This window comes from Candoia aspera, chromosome 4 (assembly GCF_035149785.1).
Source record: "Candoia aspera isolate rCanAsp1 chromosome 4, rCanAsp1.hap2, whole genome shotgun sequence".
In the NCBI taxonomy this organism is placed as follows: Eukaryota; Metazoa; Chordata; class Lepidosauria; order Squamata; family Boidae; genus Candoia; species Candoia aspera.
The window spans coordinates 1,633,954-1,650,458 of NC_086156.1; the positions used below are offsets into that span (position 1 = coordinate 1,633,954).

At 52.2% G+C, this 16,505-nt stretch overlaps 1 protein-coding gene across 1 annotated transcript in view; it reads right to left on the reverse strand.

Moving 5' to 3' along the window:
* The window catches only part of LOC134497518 (NAC-alpha domain-containing protein 1-like), a 33,339-nt gene extending 18,033 nt beyond the window's left edge, over positions 1-15,306 (reverse strand). Inside the window, exon 1 of the mRNA XM_063303206.1 lies at positions 15,227-15,306. Coding sequence (XP_063159276.1) covers positions 15,227-15,275 — 49 coding nt within the window. The 5' untranslated portion in view covers positions 15,276-15,306. The remainder of the gene's footprint in view (positions 1-15,226) is intronic.
* Positions 15,307-16,505: the final 1,199 nt, after the last annotated feature.

A 16,505-nucleotide genomic window follows, 5' to 3' on the forward strand; every position in this document is an offset into this window, starting at 1 on the left:
AGTCTACCCATCTTAAAGCTGCTGAGAAAGGTATCCAAGGTGGAGAAGTCTGGCTTGGTGCGTGGTCAAACCTGGCTAGTGGTGGCTTGGTCAGTAAACCATAGCTTGGCAAGATGTCTGAACCAACTCAAGGAAACGGGCACTGAATGGCACACGTTTGGGGCAGAGAAGCTGCAGGGTTAGAGACAGGAACCTGCCCAGTGGGTTGGCATGTGGGTGAAGGACCATCTTCAGCAGCTCTTCCCAATCTGGGGCCTTCTTGGTGTGCTGGGAAGCCACTCCCATCATTTGATCAGTTTGATTCATGCATCTACAGCAGTGTTCCTCTATATTTGTTTCTTGTAAACATATCACATCATATTTCAATTTATTCAAGTCATGAAAAATCTTCCGTCTTTTTGGGGGGCACTCGCCCCGTTTATATTCATGTAAGACAATCCAAAGCCACTTTTATGAAGACAACTCACCACCGTCTTTAGCTGTAGCACCGATTTCTTGGTCTTGTGTTACGAGTCCCTTTCGCTGATCTCCAGCCATGCCTTGGCCCAGCATAGTTCCGTGGTTGTCCAGAAAGTCCTTAGCTTCAGGTATTGTAGTTAGTTTGAGTCTTTGTCGTCGAAAGGTACAGCTTACCCCCTCTAATTTTTCCCAGCGATGGGGAATCTTGTTCTTTTTCAAAACATCAGTTAGGAAAGTATTATCTTTTCTCTTCCTTAAAATTCTCATCCGGATTTCTTTCAATACAATTGTATCCACTTTCCCAATATTAAGTCTGGAGACATAGTGGGCTTGTAAAACCATTTCTTCTGTCTTTCTCCTGGAGAACTGGACCAGCACATCCCTAGGCTCATTATGCTTGGTCGCATATCCTGAGTTATTCCGAGAGACTTTCTCTATTTCCCCCATCATTTTCTCCTTCTCCCATCCAAGGAGGGCTGCCAGAGCTTGTAGAATCAGGCCATTAAGGTTTCCTGTTGCTTCAAGTAGGCCCTGGGGCCTTAAGCAGAATTCGTTGCTTCTAAGTTCCAACAACGCAATCCTATCAAGCTCTTTCTCTCCTGCTCCAGTACCTCGACCCTATTTTCCATTTTTTCTAATTTCAAGTCAAGCTTCTTCTCAAAGTCAGTAAATCTTCCATTCACTCTTTTCTCAATCTTTGTTCCAAGTTTTTCCTCCATTTCCTCAAGGGATTGTTTAATAGATTGATTGATAGATTGTGTGGTCCTAAGCGTGAAGTCCTCAAACATAACTGTTAGCTCCTCAAATTCACCACCAGACCCACTTTTTGCTTGCCTTCTAGCTGCCATGATTTCTCCCGCTGCTTCCCTCCGTTTTTTTTAATGTTGATCATGGGTTCCAATTCTGTTATTCCTATCCTGTATAGGTTTGACACTATAAACTTTGATGCTTTGGCTCCCTCTGGTGTCCAGCAGTGGTATTTGTATGAGGAGCCTCCGTCTAAGGTGATTGAGGAGGAGGTAGGGTAAGGCTCCTATTTCAAGGTGCCGGGTTACCAAGCCACCCGGTGAGGCTAGCGTTTAACGAGGGCAGCCGAGCACAAGTTGAAAGAGATTTTTAAAAAAGAAAAAAAAGGGAGATAGCCACAGCGACGCAGTGCCCTCCGCGTCTAGGAGAGAGATTTTCTCGTATCTGCCAAAGTCCTTTGCGTTGGAGAAAACGCTGTGCCAAGGGGTAAACGCCCCTGACTCTTATCCCTAGAGAGTTCTTTTAAGACAGTGAAAACGCACACGAAAGGGCTCCAGCGGGAACGAGTGCTCGGCCGGGAGAAGGCAATCTTTCTTTGCTGGAGACTGCCTCTTAAGACTTCGGAGGTGATTTTGATTTTAGAGCTGGGATGGCCGGAATGAGCTGCCTTGGGGGGTGGATTAGTGCCCATTGAGCGGCTTCAGGTGCATATTGCAGGGTTCAGCTCTGGGGAAGGGTAAGCCGACAGAGAGAGTGGGAAAGAGGGAGGGAGGGAGAGAGAAAGAGAGAGACCTTCCGCACCCCTTGCTCCTAAGTCCTATCATGGAGCAGACGGATTAAAATGTCCCTCTGCAAAGAGTCTTGAGGCTTCTCACTCACTCCCCAACCCTCACATCTACCGGTCCACTTTTGCAAGGGCTGTTCTACTCATTGCTGAATGTGTGCAAAGCTACAGGACTCTTTCCTACTTTTATTCCGGGCTGGGGAGGAGGAGCAGCACGGCCAACACTGCACGTGTGCAAATACTTGGAAGTCAAGCTGTTAACCGGGGTGGGGGTGGGGGTGGGGGGCGGGGGGCACGGAGGAAAAATCCAACTAATGGCCCTGCACCCTTCTTCCTGTGCCAGCTGCTATCGATCCGGCTCAGCCCCCAGGGGCCAGATCGCAGCTTCCGAGAAACGCAAGACTGGCAAACGGCAAGCTGAGATAAGAGTCTTCGGCTCTGGCCTCTGCAGCAACGCGGCTCATCTGGTGGGGGAGTTGGGGGGAGCAAAGCTGCACCCCACTTATCCTCCAGCACATATTTCAGCCACACTCCATCCATCTATCCTCCTATCTGTAACTGATGGACTGCAGATCTCAGCAGCTACACTCCTGGGTGGGAACGATGGGGCTGCAATCACTAGCCAGGTTTGACCACACACCAAGCCAGCCTTCTCCACCTTGGATACCTTTCTCAACCTCAGCAGCTTTAAGATGGGTGGACTTCAACTCCCAGAATTCCCCAGGCAGCCTGGGGACTTCTGGGAGTTGAAGTCCACCCATCTTACAGTTGCTGAGGTTGAGAAACACTGCTTCAGATGTTCAGATTTCAGTCTCAGCACTTCCCAGCCAACAGGGCCACACAAAGAATTCTGGGAGTTGAGTTCCACCCCTCCCACACTGGGGGTAGCTGCCCCACACCATCATTCACACAACCACTTGCCTGGCCAGAGAATCAAATCCATGCAACAAGCTGCAACTTGACAACAACAGACCTACTTCTCCATGATTATTAACTTGGTTCACGCTACATACACAGCATAAAACAACCAGCAGAGCTTGGCTGGGCTGTGCAAACCCACCCATTTTGTCTTGCTGATGTGAAAGCATAGCACACTTTCAAACACAGCGTTTCCCCCATAGTACCATTGCAAAAACACGCCCACCTCCTTCCTCCTGAGCCCCCAACCCAGTCCTTCTTAACACCCAGCACCCTTCACTAATCTGGCCAACCCCTCCACGCCCCAGACTCTACCACCCATCATCCCCAGCTTGGAGAAGACAAATAGAGGTACCGTTCCAACAACCCAACAGCTTAAAGGGAAGGAACTCAACCACCCTTTTTCATACAACCCCAAACTCTGCAGCCGCCTTGTCCTCTGCAGCCCCCCACCCCAACCAGAGAGGCCATCTACCTTCTGCCGGGTTTTTAAAGCGGTTCAGCACAGACCCCATCGCAGCCAGGATGGCACGGCAGCTGCCCCCGGCCAGTGAAAGGGCTTCCTTAGACCAAAACACTCTTCAAAAGCCCTCAACCCACCCCTCCAGGTGCCCCCTTTTATCCAGGAGGGGGAGGGGCTGCCCAGGGGTTGGGGGCAGGACGGAGGGGGCCCAGGAGCGGGCCAGGAGCTGCTCTGCCTGCAGCCCTTAAAGAGACAGCAGCCCCTTTTTAAGCCTGCCTCCAAAAACAGGGGTGGGGCCCCACAGCAGTGAGTAGCCTTGCTTGCCCCAAAGCCTTAGTAGCTCTTCCTTTGGGGAGAGGGGCGCAAGTGGGAAGGGTGGGGTGTGAATAACCCCCAATTGGTTGGCTTTGCAGGACACGGAGAGCCACAAACCATGATTGCAAGCCACAATGGCTGTGGGCAGGCAACGCCGTTGCCAGAAAACACACCAGCTGGGATGTCTGAAGCCGGGGTGTTGGCTGGCTGGTAGGAAATATAACCCAACTCTATTCTGAATTATACATCTCTCTTGTCCCTGAACATCAGGGCTGATGGGACCTGGAGTCGCACAATAATGGGAAGACCACATCCTTTCCACCAGAGCTAAGCAAACTGAAACCATGATGGAGTGCAAGAAATTTATTTGAATGGGGGCATAAGAGCCCCTCATGTTGTAATTAATGCTCCACTTAATTTTCTGTCTGTTTGCATGATATTCACTTAGTTACTTAAGACGCAAAGGGCCCTGAGGCTGTTCTGAGCTAAAAGCAAGAAAATTTTGGAAGATTTTGGAAGCTAGAACACTGTTTCTCAACCTCGGCAACTTTAAGAGGTGTGGACTTCAACTCCCAGAATTCCCCAGCCAGCCTCTGGCTGGGGAATTCTGGGAGTTGAAGTCCACACCTCTTAAAGTTGCCGAGGTTGAGCAACCCTTGAATAAGATGCTCGCTTAGCTCCCCTTGACTCAGTAAAGTGTGTCAGGTTAGCAGAACTTATGAATCAGCAGCATATCACCACGGCAGTTTAAGCCCCCTGCAAAACATCCTTTGCAAATTACAGGAAACATATCTGTACTTCTCTTCGGCGCTGGTCAGAGGTCAGCTGGTTATCGTTCCCACTTTAAGAAGGACTCAGACAAACAGGAATGGGTTCAGAGAAAGACACTGGGGATGGTCAGCCTGGAAATTAAGCCTTAGGAAAACAGATTGAGGGATCCTGTTCACACAACGTGGATGATGGGGGAAGGTGTGAGCTGATTTAAAACTAGAACTCACCCCCTTTGGCTACAGGTAGCCCTCGACTTACAACCACTCGTTTAACGACCATTCGAAGTTACAACGGCACTGAAAAAAGTGACTTGCAACCAGTCCTCGCATCATGACCATCGCAGTGTCCTCGCGGTCACATGATCAAAATTCAGATGGTTGGCAACCGGCCTGTATTTAAGATGGTTGCAGCATCCCGGGGTCACGTGATCGCCATTTGCGACCTTCCCAGCCAGCTTCCGACAAGCAAAGTCAATGGGGGAAGCCAGATTTGCTTAACGACCATGGCGAAAAGGGTCATGAAATAGGGTGTGACTCACTTAACGACCACCTCGCTTAGCAACAGAAGGTCCGGTCCCCACTGTAGTTGTAAGTTGAGGACTACCTGTAGTGGCCTGAGTAATGGTGTTCATTCATCACACTACCAGCCCCTCCCTCACAACCCAGAGGATCACAACAGACAAGCGCAGACCCGATAGAAGAGCGATCACATTAAGCAGTTTTATTTTTGTGACATCTTTACGTCAATAAAATGAAGCCCAGTTTTGTTGTGACTCTACCCATCTCTATTTGGTGGCTAAAATTAGCTTTGACTCTCAAAGGGGAGTTTTCGTTCTTGCCTGCTTTGGACAGCCACTAAAAAAGTGCTGGAGGGGAACTCATCACACAGCACTTGTGTTTCATTTACCCGTACTTTTTTAACATTTTGTATATTTTTTACATTCTGCTCTATTTACTTTATACTTTATTATGGTAAAGACTTGACCACCCTCAATTGAACTCGGGGTGTCCAAAAAATCCAGACAGCAGCCACAATGGTGCAGTTGAAGCTCCCCCCCCCCATTTTTCTTTTTACCCTCATGCGTCTAGTCTCTGCTCCTGGGATTTCATAGTGGTCTCCTCTCCAAGGATTAACCTGCTCTGACTCTGCTTAGCATTTTGCTGTCAGCCAAGGTAGGTTGGATGCTGCTCCCTGCTAGAGCAGAAAATATAATTGCCCTCCACTTGAATCCAGCTCCTGGTACCTTCCTGTCCATGCAGTTTTCTGGCAGCAACCCAGAAGAGATTTGTGACTGCTTCTTCCCAGCCTGGGATCGATGGATGGTCCCTCATCCAAATACCAGCCGGCTCTGGCCCTGCTTAGTTTCAGCATCAGATAAGGGCAGCCGGGGGCTTCAACCTCCCCCAACCCTTTCCTCCCACCCATTCCCCACATCCAGCAGTGGGGGCACAGGGACGTCACCCTGAGAGAGCCCCCCATTCTCCTCTCCCAAGCCCCACACACACACACACACACACACACGGCCAACACCATTCTCCAGCAAAGTGACGAAGACTGGAACCAATAGAGTGGAACCTTTGCAAAAGCCTCGGAGATACAAACTGGCCGAGCAAAATTTGGAATGCTTGGATTGCAGATAATTTTTTTTTCCAGAATTGTTCCTTGATCAGCGTTGCCTGTGGGCCTTTTAGTGAAGCTGTCAGTGCGCGTCCAGAGAAAGGGCATGGACGGACCTCTAGGTCGCAACCAGCTTCGCTTCTTGGATTTTCACAGGCACGAGAGGCGGGGACAGATCCCCAGGGGACGGGGAGACCCAGCCGTTCCATAAAAGGGGTCCCCAAGCCTTAAGAAAACCAAAACGTGGGTAGGCAACAGCCAGCCAGAGGGAGCTTGGCACTTCTTGCTAAGTCATAATAAGGGTTTCTTTGCTGGGTTCAGATTCAATCCTTTGGACAAAGCCAGCCAATGGTGGGAGATGGAGACTGCATGGAACAGCATTGGCCTGATTTAGTACATGGATGGGAGACCACCAGGAGCCCCAAGTCTAGAAGGGGGAATTTCAGAACCCCTGACTACAGTCTCTGAAACGCTTGAAAACCGGTAAGGTGGCAGAAGAGCAAATCTACTAAGAAGCCCATCTGCCGGCTGCATTCAATGGGCTCCCTTTCCACTCAAAACAGCGATCCCATCTCTGAAAGTCAGTGGGTAGGTTTGCAAACAAAAAACTAGCCAGGAAGGAGGGAGGACTGGGCTACATTCCCTTCTGCTGTTCTGGTTCTCCACTTGGTCGCCCTTCCGATTTTCCCACAAACCGGATTGAAGCTGCAGTAAATCTCGTAAGAGCTGCAAACAATAAAGCACGCTGCAGCTGCAAATACAGGTAGTCCTCACTTAATGACCACTACTGAGACCGGAATTTTGGTTGCTAAGCAAAGTGGTCATTACGTGAACACAACCCAATTTTATCACCTTTTGGCGGCGATTGTTAAGCGAATCGCCACAGGCGTTAAGTGAACCACATGGTCGTTAAGCGAATCATGTGGTTCCCCACTGATTTCGCTTGCCAGAAGCCAGCCAGGAAGGTCGAAAATGGCGATCACGTGACCACAGGACACTGCACATGACCACAGGACACTGCAACGGTCATAAATGCGAAGCATGGTTGGCTGGGGAATTCTGGGAGTCGAAGTCCACCCATCTTAAAATGACCAGGGTTGAGAAACACTGATTTAAACCACCTGATTATTTTTTCCTTTGTGGGAATTGGCCAATTCAAAGAACAGCTTTTCACCGGCCTGGCCTGTTACCGGAGTCCCGCCCGCAGCAGCTGGTGCTCCCGCTACAAGAGCTCCCAGCCACATGCAATCTGAAAAGAAGGGAGGAGGGGTCACAGTCAAGCACCCCAAAAGGTGCCAGACTGGAGGCCAAATGGCAGGCTTCAACAGACCAGCATTTTAAAGAGAACCCGCCTTACCAGAAAGTACCCAGGATCAAAGCTACTATCGCTGGCCACCAGCGCATCTCTCATCCCAGCAAGCCACAGCTCTGAAGACGAACACACAGAGGGCGCATTGTGAGCTGGACCCTCCTTTGCCCAGTGATCTCAGTTTTTCGGATCTGCTCAGTAGCACAAATAACACAAGGTGCATTTGTACCACAGGCGAGACTGAAGCGTGGTGGGTTCACTTATGTTTCAGCACACTGGGGAGAAGAGAACTGCTCTGTCACCCTGTTGGTAAAATTCCTCCTGGAGAGCCTTCAGGAGTTGTCAGCCAGGCCATTACTTTTTTACCAGCGCAAAATGGTGTGTTCAGAGCCACGGAGGCCTCCCTGCCCCTCCTACCAGGCACATTTGTCATCAGCGCCAAAATGCACGGAGGGAACCCCTTGCTCCGTCATGGCCCGGTGCAGACCTGCGCAACCCTCACGTCAGGGTGGTCAAGAGCCTTGTGCCGAACCTCCATCACACCTGAAATGTAACACAGACCGTTTCTTGAACATCTTGTCCTGCTGGGATAAGGAGGCCACCCAGACAGAAATAGGTCTTCCACCCATTTGCTGGCCAGGTTCACCCCCCAAACTTAAGCCAGCATTTGGCACACTTGGTTTCAGATACGCATGTCCTAAAAAAAATCAACCGGGGTTTGCAAAGCGGGGTCTTACAGTTTAGCATGACACATGAACTCTGTGACAGTTGCATCGCCAGTGGACTGCGGTTAAGCAAATCTCGGCATAGTGTGATGGGCGAAACAGATCAATACATAGAATCCTAGAGTAGAAAAGGGGTCTTAAGGCCATCTAGTCCACCTGCCGGCTGCTTAGGGCAGGAATCCAAATTAATGGATCCCCAGTGCATGGCTCCTTTTCCATCTCAGCTGTAATGGACATTTGGCTTCGGTTTCAACCTTGAGCTGGCAGCTGAGTCGACGCAAATGGCCAGACCGACAGGCCCATCCAATTCAGCACCTGAATCAGCCTTGCAGGCAAGGTCAGATATACAGCCATCAGCCTCCACCGGCCCCTGGATGTCTCACCTGGGTTTCCCCAACCTAACGCCCTCCAGAGATGTCAAACTTCAGCTACCTGGTTTTCACATGAATATAAAGAACAATTTTCAGATGGTGAGATCCATACAGGAGTGATGTGTCCAGCTACAGAGACTGCAGGTTCTCCACCTCCGGGGATTTTATGAAGGGACAGAGCAGCACCCCACCTGGATGGCTGCGTTGATTTTCCTGCAGAAAGTTGGCCCAGATCAGTGTTTTTCAACCTTGGCAATTTTAAGATGGGTGGATTTCAACTCCCAGAATTCCCCAGTCAGCATGACAACCAGAAAGGGTCATCTTACACCTTCAAATGTGGTTGAACTATAACTCCCAGCATCCTTAAGTAGTCTGACAGGGCAGAGGGATGCTGGGAGTTGAAGTCCAACACCTGGAGTAGGGTGTCATGTGATCACAGGCATCCAGGGCAAGCCATGATGCTGCCTTGTGGGTCATGATGTCATCAGTTACACTTCCTCCCTCCCTCCCTCCCTCACTCCTGTAGCCAAAGCTGATTTCTTCTTTTTACTATAATCAATGGGATTATTTGTCCGGGGGCTCTTAGGAGATAATTTAAAGCTGCAGGAGGCGCTTCTTTTGAAGTTCTGTGTGAGCACCTAGCTGACTTTGGCTGATCTCCAAAAGCTAAGCAAGGTTGGCCCTGATTATTATCTGGATGGGAGACCACCAGGAAATCTCAAAAACATTGGCTAGGCTGAGAAGCTGAAAAACACCCCAGAAGGAAGTGGAAAACCTCTTCTGTGTTATGGCCAAAAAAACAACATGGATGTGTCCCCAGAAGTCTCGCTCAGCTCGAGGAAAACTGGACCTTTTCCCTTCTACGTGAACGGTGGCTACAGCCCTGCAGGGCCCCACAGGGGTCTCTTGGCAGCCGCCTGACCTCCCACTGCTGGAGTCAGCGGCTGATGGCCTGGAGCAAGCAGGATGGCCAATGCAGCTGGAAAATGCAGGATGTGCAACTGCCTTTAATTCCCAAGCCTTGATGGGAACTGAACTGCACTTCCAAACAATTAAAAAATTGTTAAAAATTGTATTTCCAAACAGTAAAAAATAAGGAGACATTCTAAACCCAACATTATCCCTACAAATAATTATAGCTACGAAAAATCAACTCCAACTCACCCTTATTTCCCCACGATTAATATGTCTGATGTTTGGTCTCTTAGTTTCTGTTAAGCTTGCCAACCGCCTCTTTCCACTCCGCAGACCTCAGCCACAGCAGAACCTGACATGGTTTCACACCTCACACTAAGCCATGGTTTAACTAGTTTGTCAAACAGATCCTCATTAGCTGGGTTTGCACAACACAAGCCCAAACCATACAGCGGACATTAATAAAATGTGTGCATCAAATCATAAGTTTGCTTCTTTGTGGTTTGGCATGCTACGTGTACCTTGCGAGTGGTACCCCACTGTTTATGGCTTAGTGGGATGTGTGAACCCAGCTAATGATGATTTACTCATTAAGCCCTAAGGAAGCAAACTATGGCTTGCCACAGTACGGAAATCCAGTCTCTTCTCTCCCACTTAAGTCATTCCATGCATTCTCGTGGCCACCCGATGCCCCCATTAGCCTTAGCCAGTATGGCTAACAGCAAGGGATTATGGGAATGGTAGTCACCTTTGGGGATTCTTTCTAATGATAGGGATGTCAGCAGGGTAGGGTCAAAGTCAAGATGGCAGCCACCATGGTGTAATCAAAGTATGCTCGTACCCTAACAGCCACCATCTTGACTTTTTAAACCATGCCCTGATGACCCCCTCATTAATGATGAAATTGCATAAATAAAATAAAATAGTCTAAAACATTTGGAAGTGCATGCCTTATGGGGTAAACCAGATAGGAATCACGACCAGATGAGCTAATTCTACTTTATTATAAAGGTACACTGACAGAATCTTGCAAGTCTGAAAGGACAATTCCCCCCCCCCCCGTCCCCTTTACAGCCCAAGAAACCAGGGAGGGTCCCTCCTGAGCCTCTTTCTCCTCCCATTATGCAGCTGTGGGCTAAGCCGTCTCTTATCTGACCATTCCCTTGCAGCATCGCTTCACCCTGTCTCCCAGAGGTCTTTCCCACATACCATTACAGGAAGCCCCAGGTGACCCCTCTTGATGGCATCATGTTATTCCTCATTCATCCTCCAAGATCCCAACCCTCCTTTGCTTTGGGGCAAGCCAGAGTAGACAGTGGAAAATCTGACCAACATTAGATGACATCAAAGAGTTAGTCTGTGGTCATCAGGAACTGATCGGTAAAGTGGGACTGAGGCACATCAGCGATTGACATCTCATCACTAGACGGCTGAGACCCTACCACGAGAAGACCTCAAAGCCAGGGCTTCAAGAGAGTGCGCCCCCCACACCAAAGCCATTCTTTACATGCATGACACCACCTTAATTTTTTTTAGCTCCCTCCCTGCCGAAACAGCATTACGTTTCAGACCATATTGAGTGCCCGGCAAAGTTGGCCAACCTTCTTCATGTCTGTAGGGCGAAGGCCCCTTTAAACATGCAAATGACCTTCCTTTTATCTGCTGATCCTGATTGGCTGGATGCTCTGCAGGCATAGCATGGTCTCAGATCTTCCAGCTGCTCAGGGATGCGGGAAAGTGAAAGCTTCTGGCCAAAGCTGTCAGCTCAGCTGGGTGTTAAAATGTCACATCAGCCCTGGAGGAAAGGGTGGCTTGTGGAAGTGGAACAGCAGAAGGCATGCAATGGACAAGGCGGAACCAAGAATGGAAGGAGGAAGGGGACAACCCTGGAAAAACCCAGCCATGGGATGCACGCAACCAAGCCATAAAATGCAAGCCACAGAGGCTGGCTATACTCTCCCCTCTAAGACATCATGCAGTGTTTTCTCAACCTTGGCAACATTAAGACGGGTGGACTTCAGCTGGCTGGGGAATTCTGGGAGTTGAAGTCCACCCATCTTAATGTTGCCAAGGTTGAGAAACACTGCCATAATGTTTGGGCTTAGCGTGCAACATTTTCCCATCATAGGCACCTCAAGGGTGCCATCTGCACAACGATGCACATGATGGTGCTGGGTCCCCCATGGACACCCGAGCCCCTTCTGGATCTCCAGGCCCAGCCGCTTTGGAAACGGTCCTGATGCCCTGGGAAACAGCTCCTATCCCTTCTCACACCCCCAAGGAGTCCAATTTCCTTTCTCCAACGTTTGCTTCCAGACCACCGCTGTTGGGATTTAACTCCCACAAGCGTTTTCAGGGTCTACATGAGCCTTCTGCGACCCGGTGCCCTCCAGACATGCACTGGGACCGTGACATCCCAGCCAGTGGGGCGGTTGAGGCAAGACGAGCTTGTCTGATCTAATCGACCATCCCACGTGCCCCTGGGGCATCCAGAAACCCCTGGCAGGCTCATAAGCTAGTCAGGCCCAGCTCCAGCACTCTGCAATAATTCACTTTTTAGAACTCAAGTAGCACTCAACAGCCCTCACGGCAAAGGCAGGGTTCAGACTAATAAGGTCAGTTGCTTTACTGCAGATCTAAGGAGCTCCTGAATTGATGAAGCCTGGCCCCTGCAAAGGGCCAGGATTTAGCGCTCTCTCTCCCCCGCTCCCCAAGATTTAAATCCCAAATTTCCATTTCTCTCCCTTTCGTTGTAATGGACTACTTGCATGGGGCAGGGGGGGCACTTTGGGGCTATGACTGATGACCAGGACTTGATATTCAGGGAAATTTAACTATCACATATAGTTAATTTAGCTATCACATATAGTAGCTGTTAATGCGCCCCGTTTTTCCTGGAATTGGGATTATTTGGAAACTACCCGGAGAGGGAATGAGGGGGAAAAAAAACTTGAAAAGAGGCAGAAATTAATCTGGGTGGGGGCATCTATAAAATCACAACTGTTTTTAAAGGCTCCTGTTAATCTTCCCATCAGGTCTTCCTCATTCCCTACAACCTTTCTTGGGTGCAACTGAGAAATGAAACACTGAAATTTTTGGAAATTTGGAATGCCTTTCCTTGCATCTCTCCAGCTCTGTTTTTGTTGCTGTTGTTTGCCTATGTCTGCCATTTTCCTGTCTTGCCTAATTATTCCAGAGTGTGACAAAGAGAAAGAACTGGGGAATGAACATATTTCTTAATTATTCCACATGCTTTCCAAAATATTTAGTCTGCCAAAAGCACTTGGTAAGCCCCGTGCCAGTTGTGTTCACCCCAGCCCAGCGAGATAGGCCATTTCAATCCTGGTGGAATTTCCATCGAGATCCTGGCTGGATCAGGATGTACAAATCAGGGTACAGAGGATCCACCTCCTATTGCGTTTTCTTCCTCCTCGCTCTTGGGCCTTTTCCTCATGAATTGGCCAGAGTGCATCGCCCGCATCTAATATTCTTCCCTGCTTTGCAAGAACAGAATCAGAACAATAAAATACTCAGCTCCTCCTGCCAGTAACCTATTTCTCGTCTCACGCAATACTCCTGCCCACTGCACCACGGCAGTCCCATCGAGAGGAAGCTTCAGACGAAGGGCGCCCGGCAGGACCATCCACAGCCCTGCAGAGTTATTTCCCGTTTTTCGTGCTCAACCAATTTTTTGATGGAGAAACACACTACAGTGGGGGAAAACAAGGCCCTCTCGAGATAAAACTGTGCTCTGAAAGCACCCTCCCCAGCAGGGAAAGCATATCTGCAGGAATAACCTTGGGCCTTCCTTGCCTTGAAGAGGGAAGGATTGAATAGCTTGCTTAAAAGAGCCATGAAATTTATCTTGGCATACCAAAACACTGCCTGGAAGGAAGACTATCTAATCCTAGGCTGTCTCTTTCCCCACCCTGACTGGCCTTTCCTGGTTTAACAGATCACAAAGCCTTAGTCAGGGGAAGATTAACCAGGCTTGACCCAGATCCAGATCTGGTAGGTGGAAAGGGGGGATTAAGTGAGGACTCATCTGTGCCTAAACTGGACAGCACAGCCTTGTGCAGATTTACCTGGGAGTAAGCCTCACCAAAAAATTCTATAAGGCTTACCTCCAGAGTAAACCTGCGTAGCATGAATGACTGGCGCCCTTAAAGTCGGGTTTATTGCTGAGAAAGGCAAATTGAATCAGGTGACAAAGGCTTTGTGATCCCAAGGTGTATGTGTGTGTGTTATTAGTTATACAGATTTCCTTCCTTCCTTCCCTCTCTCCCTCCCATCCTCTCTCCTCCCTTTTTCCTTCCTTCCCTCCCTCCCTCCCTCCTTCCTTCCCTCCCTCCCCATCACCAGCAGCCTTGGAATTCTGACTTTCTGGTGCAAACGGTCCTATTTCACAGCTCATTCTGCATTTGCTAGTCTTAGCCCAGGAGAAATCCTGGCTACTCCAGACTGGGGTGGGGGGTGGGGAGTGAGCCATAACTCCTAGGCAGCTCTGCTAATTGGCCCCCAATAGGGGCGAGACCCAACATTTCTCACGTGGCTGCATCAACACATAAAAAGGTAGAAACTGACGGGGGGGGGGGGGGAATGGCAACCAATTAGAGGGTGAGGCTTGGCAGAGACACCACTGAATTTTGTGGGGGGGATATCTGGGGGCTCAGAGAGATCATGGTCAAGTTCCTTTGTGGATACAGTCAAATTAAATTGCAAAGAAAACAGATCAGCATTGTCTTCTAAAAGGGGGAAAAAAAGATACAGAATTTCAAAGTTTCAGCTGGGAATCTGCTTTAACCTAAGGATCAGTGGGATAGAGCGAGGTGTTCCAATGGGCCTCCCTACCTTGGTGTAAAGGAAAAATAGGTGTGTCTTCTGCCTGTTTACCTCCTGCATATCGAAATCCTCTGTACAGTCCAAGCTACCAGGCCAGGAAAAATGGTGCCTCGCTATATTGACTTTGCACACAGCGGGGAACACGTTGCAGGGGGTGGGGGCTTAGGGGCTGCTCCCTCCTCCACAACTTGCCTCTTCAAGCACCGATACTGCTCCCCCCTCCCCCCGCAAAGAAAGGCATCAAACATGAGGAGACCTTTAGGGGTGCAACCTGCAGCAATTGGCTTGCAAAGCGTTTCTCTGGAATGGGGGGAACCTTCTGATGCTCTGATGCTCTGGATGAGAAGCCGGCTGCGGGGGGGGGGGGGGGGACCCAGGGAAGATGAGGTTCGGCCCATCCCCCTGGAGGTGGTGGGGGGGGAGAAAGTCCCTGGGGCTGGAATGAGAGGGGGGGGGGCAACCGAGATCCTGGGCTTCGGCTCCGAATTGCATCGTGCCCTGGAGGGGCGGGCACGGCCTCTGCCCTGCCTTGCCCTGGCCCGGCCGGGAGCCCCGGCATCCGCCCCCCCCCAGCCCGAGGGATAGGGGCTCCGGCCCCGAGCCGCTGCCCTCCTGGCCACTGACCTTGGGAAGAGGCCAGGCTGCCCCCCTGGCACCCCTGGGGACCCGTCCCTGCCCAAGGGCAGCCCGGCCGGGCGCTCGGCGAGGTGGCCCCTCCCGGGCAGAACTTCCCCGGCCAAAGTCGGGGCGACGAAGACCCCCCCCCCGTTCCCTTCGGCTCGAGGCCCTCACCTTGCGGGCGGCCAGCAGGGCCTGCCCGCCGCTCTGCCATCCTGCGTGCCCAGGACCGCCCCGCAGCCGGCCCAGCCGGCGGTCCCCGCGCCCCTCCGCCTCTGCCCCGCGGGCGGGCGGACGGGCGGGCGGGGGTGCTGGCGGGCGCGGGCGGTCCGGCCTGCGGCGGGCGCGGGCGCGGGCGCGGGGGGCACTCACCTGCCTGCGGCGCCTCCGGGGCGTTGCGGGCGGCCGCCTCCCAGGGCATGGCGGAGCATCCAGGGCGCCGCGGGAGGCGTGTCCGGCGGGGGCGGCGGGCCCGGGCCCGGGCGGGCGGGGGGCGGCGGGGCGCGCGGGCGGCCGCCTCGCTCCGGGGGCTCCTCCGCAGCCGGCGGGGTGGGGGGCGGCGGGGCGGCGGAGCCTGCGCTCTGGCGGGCGGCGCGGGGGGGCGGCGGCCGGGCCGGGAGGCGTCGCTGCTGCCGCGGCTGGCTGGGATGCGGCGGCCGCTGCCGGAGCGCTCCGTCATCCCGGGTGATGTCAGCGGCGGCGGCGGCGGCGGCCCCCCCCGCGAGCGAGGGGGGGCGTGTGCCAGGCACTGCGGAGAGCGGGCGGGCGCGCGGGCGCTGCCTCTGCCGGACCGTTGCGTCAGCCGCCTCAGGCTCGCTCGCTCGCTCCGGCCCCCCGCGCCCCTCTTCCTTCTGGACAGGGGGGTCTGCAAGCCTGCCGGGGGGCGGGGCAGCAGAAGCGCCCCTGCTGTGGGGGCATCCTGGGTTCGCCTTGCTGGGGGGCACCCCTTCCGTGCACCCCGGGGGGCGCCGCTCGGGCTGAGCCCCCGGGCGCCGCGGGTTCTGCCGCCGCGGCCCCCGGGAGAGCGGCCCCTCCGCCCCTTTCCCCCGCTGCTGCCCCGGAGGGGCCGAGCCGGGCCGCGAGGGGAGAGTCGGGGAGCGTCACAACCGCCCTGCGAGGTGGGCCCGGGAGACCGACCTCGGCGCGGCCGTCCCGGGCCGGTCGGCTCCGGGCGCGCGGCTGGATCTTCCCCGTCGCTGGGCGCCCCGCGGGACCCCATTACGTTGGCATTTCTCATGCTCCCCAAACCAAAAACTCTTTAGGCAGGAGGCAGTGCTGCTAAAACAGAGGAAAAAGTAGCCAGGAGGAACATTAATGAGCCGTAATACAAATCCTGCAGGCCTTTCTCAAATCCAAACCTCAGAGGTAAGGCAGAATTGCCAGAGCAATTAAGGGCACTTTGCACTGGCCCAGTGTTTCTCAACCTTGGCAACTTTAAGAGGTGTGGACTTCACCTCCCAGAATTCCCCAGCTGGCCCAGAATTCCCCAGTTTCTTCAACTGGCCCACTTTAGCTTAAAAAAAAAAAGCCACCATGCAAGAGAAAAGAAGCTGCTCAGGATTCTGGCAATGAAACTTTGCCAAACTACCTTTGGGGGAATGAGGACGGGGGCGGGAGCGTCCTCTGACTTTTCCTCAGGCTACAACAGGGG